At 39.6% G+C, this 11,764-nt stretch overlaps 1 protein-coding gene across 1 annotated transcript; it reads right to left on the reverse strand.

The window, feature by feature from the left end:
- Nucleotides 1-2,480: 2,480 nt before the first annotated feature.
- akirin2 (akirin 2) lies at nt 2,481-7,863 on the reverse strand. Its single transcript, XM_061241955.1, has 5 exons — nt 7,335-7,863; nt 4,753-4,896; nt 4,346-4,495; nt 3,759-3,830; nt 2,481-3,243 (listed from the first exon to the last, which is right to left on the reverse strand). Exons 1-5 carry the CDS (start codon nt 7,510-7,512, stop codon nt 3,233-3,235), a joined length of 555 nt encoding a protein of 184 aa, XP_061097939.1. The 5' UTR covers nt 7,513-7,863; the 3' UTR covers nt 2,481-3,232.
- Nucleotides 7,864-11,764: the final 3,901 nt, after the last annotated feature.

Raw genomic sequence — 11,764 nt, forward strand, 5'->3', positions numbered from 1 at the left:
ATTAACATACAAGTAGCAAATCATAGCTCTAATTTGGCCGCCTGGGGGTCTTTGGTGTTTTGGTACTATGTAAGAGTTAGGTGCTTCTAAATTGAGGATTGGTTGTGATCTTGTAAGTACTGCCTCAAATTGCTCAGAAATCCAATTCAGTGTTTCTGTAGCAAACTGGAGAGCCTTAAATTCAACAAGCATTTTGAAATAGGCCATTGTTCCACCGTGCATGCTGTCTGGCTAACTCAGCTGAAGTTTTGGAGCTTCTGGACTGCCAGGAAGGTTTGCAGATGTACACGAGTTCAATGGTGTGCATTTGTTTGATGGTGAAAGAATTAACCTCATAAACTCATAAATCAGTCACTGATGTAGCCAAGGTTACCTTCAAGTAAAAACAGATGTCACCAATATGTCAACATTTCAACACCTGTTCCACACACTCCTCTTCCCGTTCATCTTCACTCTGTCTGAAACGGACAAGTCCTGAAAGTTTGATTTAAGCTGAGGAAAAGAAGCCAGCCCACTCATATGCAGACTAACAGGTTATAATTTTTTTTTATATTGTCTTCCACTCCAGTACTTCAGAGGGAATATGAAAGGTTAATTGAAATTCCATACAGCACACTGGCTTTCGCATTTCATAATTCATCCTTGAACTTTACATTTTCATCTGAGGTTCATGTGGCTTTGATGACAGGATTTCCATTGAAATACTTTGTAAGGAGAAATTTTTACCTGATAAAAAAGGTTGCATAGTATTGCACTAAATTAAGAATATGTTTATGTGGCACCATTTTCCAACAGGAAAAAAACTGTATGGCTTCATTGCAAAATATTTAGATTAAAAAATATATATATATATATTGCATTAAAAATACCATCTTGGTTAGATTTGGGTTCTGAACTGTACTGCACCGTTGGCAGGAAGGTCTAAGATTTTTAACTGAATAGGGTGCAGGAGCCAGCGTCCTTCTTTGAACACAACAGCAGTGAGTGGCAGGAGACAGGTCTGTTATCTGAGCATATCTGAAGCAGTAACTAATTGCTTATTTCTGACTCATCACAAACATTACAAACAGCCAGTATCAAACATGAAAACCCCCTTGAAGGACCCACAGCAGGTGAGAACACGCTTCATTCTCTTGTGAACTCACCTGATGAGAAGACATTGGAGATGTTAACTGCTTAGACATACATGGGAGTGTCCTTCAAGCTGGAAGCCAGTCTCCAAGAAAAGCCTGGAGCACATTCTAATCAAAAGGATCATCGCCTTCTTTCTCGAATTAATTGACCATAAGGAGCTATGAATCTGAGGTGCTTAATTGTATAATTTGTTGTGATGTAATCAAGACCGATTTTCCATGATCTTCTCGATAGTACCATCTGATTTGTTGGCTTCATATGGTCAGTGGCAGTGGTCAGCTGTTCAGACCATATGCTGCAGAAATATGCAACACTTTGAGCAGAAACCGAAGTGACATTACAATTTTTGGGTTACACTATATAATAAGGCTACTGGAATTGTCACAAACTAATGTAGCTGTTAACCAACTGTTAATCTGTAGAAGCTTGTACATGCATTTGTACTTAATTCATGCAAACTACATTATTCATATTGGAATACCATACCTTTTATGCAGTTTGTCCGAGTACCTGAATGCTACAACGCATAGACCAGACAGCTCTGTATAATGGCTCATTATTAAAGGTCTGAAAACTAAGACCAGGTTCATGACCAACCGAGACGGGTTACAGTCAAAAACCAAAGACCAGAATTAGATGTAGATGAGCCCTAATCTGCTGCCAATATTTTCAGACACAAAGACCATCATCATAAAGCCTAAATATAGGCATGTGTAATGACACATAAGGAAATTCCCTTTAAAGAGTTTGAAAACATTTTGAATACAAACATGACTCCACTAATGGCTTAATCTACAATGGGTTATTAAATAGTAGTAGACTTCCGTTCTCCTAAGCTAGGGACAGTCTGAAAAGGTCCATGTGATACTTAATTATAATTTCTGATTTCATGCATTTGCTTGCCAAAAACATAAGCTACTGGACCAAAAGCCATGCAAACTATGGACGCACATCCTTAATGGAAATTCCAAGCATGAAAACCGTATAAAAACCAGAAATCTCCCTGGCCATCTACTCCCAATGTTCCAAGGACTAAATGTACCATTCCATGATCTCATCGTGAACAATCCAGCTTTTATATCCAACCACTGAACACTGCACTCCATGCAATAGATAAAGCTGATAAGTAGTCATTAGGAATCCATTTTAATCGAGGCTTCATTTTCGGTCCCCACTGCCAGAGGGGTCTTATGCGAGTCTGCACTATAACCAACTGACAGGACCACAATGTTTTGACCTTCTGCAGTCATAAAGCTGTGAAAGAGGGAGAACAGAATACTTTGTGCTAAATTAATGAGCAGAACATTAAATGATTGCAAAATGGAAAGGAACGGGTGACCAGAGTACAGAGTACTTGGAACACACTTTAATGTAAACGTTTTATTGGTTTTCCCCATCCAAAACTCAACTACACTACATGGGCAGTAAAATTTTTCTATGAGCAAAAAAAAACTAGAGGAAAAAAAAAAAAAAGCGGTTTGACTTGAAATAAATAAAAAACTGAAGGAAAAAAAAAAATAAAAAAAAATTCACTTAATAAAAAGGTGATTCCAACAAAAGCCCACACCCAAGCTCTTAGGAGACCAGTACAAAAGATCACTCAGGAGCACACTCGTCTTTCCTTACCCACACCACCTTCTTCCCATGCCTAAGATATGTTTATTTGCAACAAAAAAAATAAAAATTACATGGCATTCTACATTGCTTTGATACACAAAAGAAAAAAATGTTTTTAAAAAAACTTAAACGATGGCAGTTGGGAACGCCTGACGTCTTTATAAAAGGAATCAGAAAAAGCCTAATCATTATTAATACAGCAATTGAAACATAGGAGGCCACTGGTAGAGTAATAGGTAGGTAGCAGAGGTCCATATACGTATCGACAGTGGGGAGCACTCCGAATACCAGTTGCTGCAGAGAAAGTGGTCACCACTGACAGAAGCTAGAAACAGCCTGTTCCCACAGGAGAAATATGGCACTGCTACAAGTCCGACTACATCAGCAGAGTCTCTGGAAATGGCATTTGCAGAGATTCGGCTCGACAGCTCGCAGCAATCGGAGGGGGAAACTGGCATCCCAGCAGACAAGCGGGTCTTACTCAGGAAACATCTGGAAGACACACAGAGGCAAGGTATGAGCTAGCCTGATAGCACCACCTTCCAGACCATACACAATGAGGAAATAAGTGCTGCACTACCCAATAATTAAAAACTCTATATACACATCACAAAAAAGTGGTGTATATATACATTTCCTTTAAACCGTTGTGTGTGTGGTCCTGCTGTCTGTTGTAATGGTTACAAAGCCATTGTTTGACTTAGTTTTATTACTTAGCTAGACTAAAACTGTAGGCAGCGAATGCATGTCTTGGGCTTAAATGTGAAAGCAGGCATGGTTCAGTGGCAGCTACTGAAATGGTTATGTAAATGGTTGCGAAGCCACTGGAGATAGTTCACTGATGTGTGTTGGGAATTGAGCTTTTTTTATAGGTGTTGCATTTCAAAAACACCAAAGATAAGAGCGAGTACTTTGTGAAATGTTTTGGGGATGAAAAAGATCCCTGCATATCAGGTGCTGCACTGAATACACTTATTACACGGAGGGGCGATGGACTTTCTACTCACAGCTAGCAGGTTGCTCTCCAAATCGTCGCATTAGCTGATCATGTGTGAACTTCACAAATGCATCGTATTGTTCTAGAAGAGAAAACACAAAAAGGGCAGGTTAAAAGCAAACCAATTTATTATAGCTAAGCTAGAGCATGGCTACCCAAATCTGACCCTGGAGGACTGCAGTTCAGGTTCCCAGTATATGCCAGCCATCGATCCTCAGAAAGGGACGCGGGCAGCCCTCACGTTCAATCAAAGAGATGCTTCATGTTACCAGGTGGGTATGTGCTGCCCGTCATCCCTGATGTTTAAGGATAAAGCCATTTTGTCGGCCGATTGCTTGTCAGTTATGAATTCATACTGGATTGATGAATGTAGACATTCCACTGGCTTTGATTTTCTTGGTAAACGAATAAGGGAAAAAAATCATTAAAGAATGCATGTATCCTAAAAACCGGACTGAGAACTGGACCTAAAAAAGAAAACCCACCGTGAATTAAAGCTTGACCTTGCCGTTCAGGATCGGAGATCAGCACCAATGAGCTATCGCGCAATAGAATTACACAGAGGACAAGTTAGATTTACGCTTCTCTGGTACAAACCTGCCAATTTCGAAGTCAATATCTCCTCGTATTCTTCCCGAACTTTGTCTTCACGTTCTTTTAGTAGACGTTCGCAGATCATCCCCACTTGTCTTAGGGTGAATAGCGGCTGCTCTTTCCTCGATGGAGATGAAGCCCCAGAGGATGTACCTTAACATTATAAAAAAGTCATAAAATAAAACGCATTTGGCATATAATATTTCCTCTTTGCATTGTTCATAGAACCAGATGAAGTCTTTGCATATCATCCCTCAGACAGAGAAAAAATTAAACTGAGAACATTTATATATATTTAAAAAAAGAAACATTTCCAGGGAGACCAACCAGACGTCAAGTCTAAATCATTGTCCCATTGTTCCATTAGTAACAGGGCATTAGGCACCACCACGCTGCTTTAGGAGGCGTACCTGGCAGGGAGGACCCACTCAGAATGGACGCATGGGGGTGCGAGTCCAGAGAGCAGCTCCCGTCGGTCTGCTGAAAGCTGCTCTCCAGGTGCCTGCGCTTCTGCATGCGCTTGTACTCCTGCTTGATGTTGTTCAGGATTTGCTCTGGGGAGGAAGAGGAGGAGGAGAAAGGAGGTTTAGAGGGGGAGGGCACAACTCTGGAAGACAAGAGGTCGCGGTATTTTGTCTCCACACCAATAAAAATAGCTCAATTCTCAACACACATCAATCAACTCTCAAGTGGCTTCACAACCTTTTCCATAACTTTGTCAATAGCATGCCTGCTCTCACATTTAAGCCCAAGACATGCATGCGCTGCCTCCAGTTTTAGTGTAGCTAAGTAATAAAACTAACTCAAACAATAAGCAAAGAGATGTGACAGGCTTTGTAACCATTACAACAGACTGCAGGACCACACACGACAATTTAAAGGACTTTAATAAAATTTAAAAATCACATTTTAAATACCAACATCATGGTTACAGGGGTACCTTTGAAGTAATACGTTAATAAAACTATCAATATAATATAAAACAAAATTGTTTGCAGAATTTGTGAATAAACAAGGTCAAAGACAAGATGTAACTGTCAAACATTGTTAGCCTATCAAAAAAGGCACTGGAGGAGAGTCAGAAACACAAAACAAACAAAACCATTGTAAGCACAAACTAAGTGGCTTACTATGCCGTTTCGGTGCAGCTTTAGGGCCTTACAAATACAAATAAAGCATGCACGCAGATGGCCTGTAGATTGTTTTCATTTATGGGAGAAACTAGGCAACAGATCACATTCAGATGGTTGGCAGATGAAGTGCCAAGTCAAGATGTACCTTATTTTATTGGGAAACTTTATTGTATTCATCCTTATCGTATTCATCTATCCAAGTTAGAGCCACTATATAAATGCCAACCACTAAAAATTCCTTTTCAAGAGGGCCCCAGGCAACAGAAACCCAAAACCCATCCAATATCAGCACTTCCTTTTCGGGTGGAACTTACATTTACTATTGATAATGCCATCGTCATGAGCACAGCTTGAGTGTAACCAATTGGTGGCAACTCTGCAGTGCCAGTATGGTTTTTGTGTTGCACAATCTTGTTGGTCATATACACATTGGTCTCCAATACACATTGGCAGAAGCTCAAAGCACGAAGCTCAAAGCAATGACAAGTACTCAGTCTTCCTATCCAAATTGTCTCTTCTTGCTGTGCATAATTACTTATATCAATTGGTAATCTAACAAGCTAGGGCACCCACCCTTCATCTTGTTTTGTCGTTTTAAGTTTTAGCAAGTTGTGATCACACAGGACGAAAATAACGTATAGCGTTAGCTAGAGAACTTCAAGTTCATAAAGTGTCAAAAGTAATGTTAAATTCTGACAACATACATACGGAATCCCTCAACTCGATTGGAGACATATTACACTAGCAAGTCACAGAGTTCCTATTACTCGCTACATGTAGGCCTAACTTCTTGGTTCACTTGAAAGCCATTGACAAACATTACTACCTCCCTTAGTATCCAAGTCACAATCTAGCTACAAACTAGCCAAATCATTCACTGCGCCACAGAGCAGAAACTTCAACAGCAACAATGTAGTAATTGTTAGCTTGTGGTACGTTGTTATATTGGTGATCTTAGCACTAACTCACATTACGAATGTTCGTGCTAGTCTAGATAAGTTAACCGACTTGCGGATGATTTTACCTTAAGTTACAACTTAGCAAAGTTAATCAATTTTGTGTTTAGATAGCTAGCTAGCACCGTGTAGGTCACCCTTAAGGATTTCAGCAGGCCAGCGAATGCGTTAATTTGCCAAATACGTCAATCAGGGCCAGCTAAGTTAGTCAGATCAGCCAGCAAGTAACGTTAGATATTTAACGTTAGCTTGATCATGCTAGACTAGGTAGCCAAGTATGATTAGTGCTAACGTTAGTTGTAATTAAAGCTAAACAGCTAACATATCTATAGCTCGCTAGCAAAACAAAAAAAGTTGTAACTTAACTGTAGCGTGCAAGCTAGCGAGCCTAGCTGGTCAAGTAAGTTAATGCTAGCGAATGACGAGCAAACAAGCTAGTTAGCTAGCCAATTATAGTTAGCTATATATAAACCCACTGTATACCCGTCACATGCTTATTTAAGGCCTGTTACTTGAATGAAGCCAACAAGCAAGTACGGACTTGCAGTGTTGTGTCCGGTTGTGAGAAACGCATTTAGCGAGCTAACGTTAGCTAATGTTGTTGGCCTAGAAATCGATCAAAAGACGTTAACCCGGCGTTAAGACGAAAATAGCAATACATACAAAATGTCAAAGCAGGTAACTCTTGGCGGCTACGTTCAACATTTGCCTTGCTAGTTAACTTAGTTAGCGAATAGCTAGCTAGCTAGTTAGCAAAACAACAAACCCCAAGACAGTGAAACCCACCCAGACACAAGTGACTGGCGAATTCCACCGAGACCGAAAATGAATGCCGGCTTCACACGCTTTTCAGGTTAACTAACGTTATCTCGTTTAGCTATTAATTTTTAATACTTGACTGACCTGTTGTGAGTCTGGACGACACCTCTCCAAATGGGGAAGGTTCCATGCGCAGGTATTTCTGAGGGGAAGAGGCGGAAGCCGATGGGGACATAGGGGCGCATCTCCTCCTTTTAGGGGACGCTGGGCTCATCAACGGATCGAAATCCATAGTCCTTTTTAAAGTAGCTCCACAAGCCATTATTTCAAACCAATAAAAGCAATTTAAAAGTGAAACTCGGCTTCCTGACTAGTAATGACGCTAAAAAAATAATACAACTGCGCCCTTCCAGCAGCTTCCTTCTTAACTTCTCTCTAGGGAGGATTCCAAATTTTCAAAAACGCCTTGTCTTTTTCACCTTTCGGAGTCCCTCCTTCTCCCACTAGTCAGCCTCTGTTGTAGGGCCGATGCTATATATTCTTTATCCCCGCTTTCTTTTACGGTTGGGTTGCAATCGCAATCAGATGAAAACGGATTCTTCCCTAAAATGAAAACTAACGTCGTCAACACAGCTATATTTCTAACCAGTCGGTCAACATGGCGTCAACGCCGTCAAAGTTCAACAGCGAGCTCTTGAGCATGCGCGAACAATGACAGTAAAGTAGGGATTTGTAGTTATTTTTAAAGTGCTGGTAGGTTTTTAATGAAGCTATATTTGGTGTTACGCACTACATTACCCACAACGTGGTCAGAAAACTTGTTTCCGTTTTTTTTAAATTCCCAAATTGGCAAAGCCCATTGGTACGTTAGATTATTTTAAGATATTTTAATAAATCGAATAGCTAGTGTTTGTATGAGCAATATGGAAAGTGAAACAATTCGAAAGGCAAACGTTGAAACCAGATTAGGAAGATTCTGTTATGAAATGTTGATGTCAAAACCGATCTTCAGCTGAAGAGGGGGGTACACATGAGGGAAATATTGGGGAACACTCAGCCCATATGTTTAATTTGGCATACAATCATAAAGATACATTTGTTTTATCTGTCCCAAAAGTGTTGTAATCTAACGTTATAAGCAAAAAGCCCTGACATGTGTACACTTTACGGTAGGCATAGCCTATTTTATGCAAAACACTGAAGAAACAACTTGAAAATGCACGTGCAGCTATTTTATTCTTTGAACTATGGAGGAAAATATGCAGTTTAGAAGGTAGTGGAAATGGGTCTATTTAAGTGTTGATGATTATTATTTTATATTACAAAGCCAAAAAAGAGTAGTTTGTTTTTAGTATTTTATTTATTTAAATTTCCATAAGACAAATGTACACTCCAAGACAAACATACACACAAATAAGCAAAACAGTGAAAGATTTACAAAGGAAAAATAAAAGGTTTATGATTGAACATGCCTACAATATATAAAGTTGTCTTGAAATCAAATGAAACCAGACACAGGGAAAGATCAAAAGACACAAAGAAAATACATGAATCATTATTTAAAATATTTCAGGCACACTTTATCAATCACAAGAATGAAATATAGCGGCAAGCAGTGATGAGCAGGCCCATGCTCCAAGCGTGCAGCAGCGTTGGTGGCATAGCTGAGCCAATGGCAGGAGGAACAATATTTTAACACACTTTGGAAAAATCAGCTTCCTTGGACAATGTTTAGTGTGCACAGGAATTATGCCACACTTCTCCTTTGATCAATTAAGATGTCCTGTTACCAGTAGGTAGCGCTATGATAATGAACCTATATTGGCATGTGGATGTCATTATGGTCCAGTGAATATACCTGTGACCTCCCATCCACTTCAAACAATACACAGTGACATGCCACACCTCCTGTTACAGCAGCATTTGACCTAAGATACCTGACATGGCAACAGTGTGCAAGATATCAATATTTCATGTGCAATAGAGGACCATAAACACTTAAACATCATGCTGAATGAATTTGGTATGTATTTCATGAATCTTCTAGGAGGAGAACTATCATGTAACCCTCACTTCCTGTTGTTAACTGGTGGTGCTATGAGAGATAGCCTTTATTGGTATATGGATGTGCTTATACTCCAACAAGGAACATATGTGTAAAGTTTAGGCCAAATCAGACAATCTACAGTGGAATGCTGCCCGTGGAGTATTTAAAAGTTTGATATATGTAAAAACACACATGATCCAAAATGGCTGACTCCCTGCTCAGATAAATGAATCGATGCAAATTTGAAATTTGTCTGTTTTGAGTAGACTCATATGCCTACCAAATTTGGTGCATGTAGGTGAAAGTGTTTGCCCACAATATAAGACAAATGCGAAAGAGGGTGCTGTGCAGTCCCAAGGCCAAGCCCAGGTCTGAGCATTTAGTAGACCCTGATGACCATCACTTCTGATGTGTGTGAACAATTTGAAACAGTGAGTTTTTCGAGCATGGTAAGCACCTGATGCCCATTTAGCTGATAAAGAAGAATAAATAATAAAGAATCATTACAATTACAAGAGGGACCCTTGGTGCTTGGGACCTAGTAACAAGATTAAGTCAGTGGTTTTCAAAGTGGGTAACAGGAGAGACAACAGGGTTACCAATTACCAATGGGGGGCCTGACCAAAAAAGGTTTTGGAACCATTGCATTCAGTGATAGAGACAAGAGGCTGTGCAGTCTCTGAGGAAGTATGGATATTCATTCATATAATTCTGTGCTAACAGGAGGATTGAAATTTATTTCACACATTTGTTTCACACAGCATAATTTCACACCAGCAAACAGCCCTCTCTTACTGTTTACCTGTCCCGTTGCCAAAAACATTTTGTTCTTGTTACAAGAGTTACTGTATAAGAATATTGCTGCAAGTGTCAGAGCATTTGGGGAGATACATAGTAGGATTCACAATATCAGTCTTTAAACTCAGCTCTCTGGTTAGCTAGCCCAGCTGAACAGCAAGGTCAATTCCATTGTTTTTGACTGAAGTTGAGTTTGAGGTCAGAAAATGTACATGAGACAGATCCAAATTTCGGCTTTTATTTCCTAGTATTTATACCTAGATTTGTTGAACAACTTAGAACATATCACCTCATATCAATCCATTTTTAGGTGAGCAAACATATTGGAACATGTGACTGACAGGTGTTGCCTGTTGCCAAGATGTGTCTGCTAGATTGATTGGTCAAACAATAAATAGTTCAGAATGTCTACTCTTGATTTTGGGTTTTGCCTGTGAAAACTGCATTTGTGCTAGAAATTACAAACCAACATAAAAACCAGAGAGTCTTTGGGAGAAAAGCAAGCCATTTTGAAACTTAGAAAAGAGGGCAAATCTATCAGAGCCATTGCACAAGCATTTGGGATATCTTGTACAACAACTAGAAAGTTGAAAAAGAAAGAAACCGGTGGCATACTGAGCCAGGTCGACCAAGGAAAATAACAGCAGTTGATGACAGAAACATTGCGAGAGCTATGAAGAAAAATCCCAAAACATCAGTCAGTGACATCACAAACAATCTCCACAGGGCAGGGGTGATGGTTTCTCAATCACCAGCATTAAAGCGAAGCGCACAACGAAATCAAAAACCTATTACAAATAAAATATAATATTATCGAATGCCAACTTATGAAAGCTTCTTGTTTAGTTTTGTGGATGGAAGGCAAAAAAGTTTCCCACATTTGTGACATTAGGAAAATGTGAGATGGACAGAAGGTGCAGGATTTTCTGAAGATTTTGAAACTGAAGATCATGATGAAGAGAGATTTGTTGTAGGAATGAAGGTTGAGAGAACTGGATGGGAAGCAAATGGCATTTTTAGGTATGGCCACAGAGTCTAGAAATTGATAAAATCGGAGATGAAGGCAGTGAAGGCAGTGAGGATATGGAAACCAAGTCGGAGAGAATCAAAATGGTGGCAAAATAAATTTTGGGCATTTCTGATGTGAAGGGGGACGAGATACAGGGGATTTTAGAAAAAGGGTGAGAGTCAAATGTTAGGGAAATAGAGCTGGTTAAGAAGGGTTTTTTTGTAATATATATATATATATACTCACTGAGCACTTTATTAGGAACACCTACTTATTCATGTGATTATGTGAGGCAGCAGTGCAATGCTTAAAATCATGAAGATATGTGTCAGGAGCTTCAGGTAATGTTCACACCAACCATCAGAATGGGGAAAAATTTAATCTAAGTGATGATGTGACTGTGGGATGATTGTTGGTGCCAGACAGGGTGGTTTGAGTATTTCAGAAACTGCTGATCTCCTAGGATTTTCATGCACAACAGTCTCTAATGTTTGAAGACAATGGTGCAAAAAACAAAAAACATCCAGTGAGTAACAGTTCTGTGGGCAGAAATGAGGTGTTAATGAGAGAGGACATAGGAGAATGGCCAGACTAGTTAAAGCTGATGGGAAGGTGACAGTAACACAAATAACCACAAATTACAACAGTGGTATCTCTGAACACACAACGCGTCAAGCCTCTACTTGGATAAACCACAGCAGCAGAAGACTTAAGTCTAAA

This window comes from Conger conger, chromosome 5 (assembly GCF_963514075.1).
Source record: "Conger conger chromosome 5, fConCon1.1, whole genome shotgun sequence".
In the NCBI taxonomy this organism is placed as follows: Eukaryota; Metazoa; Chordata; class Actinopteri; order Anguilliformes; family Congridae; genus Conger; species Conger conger.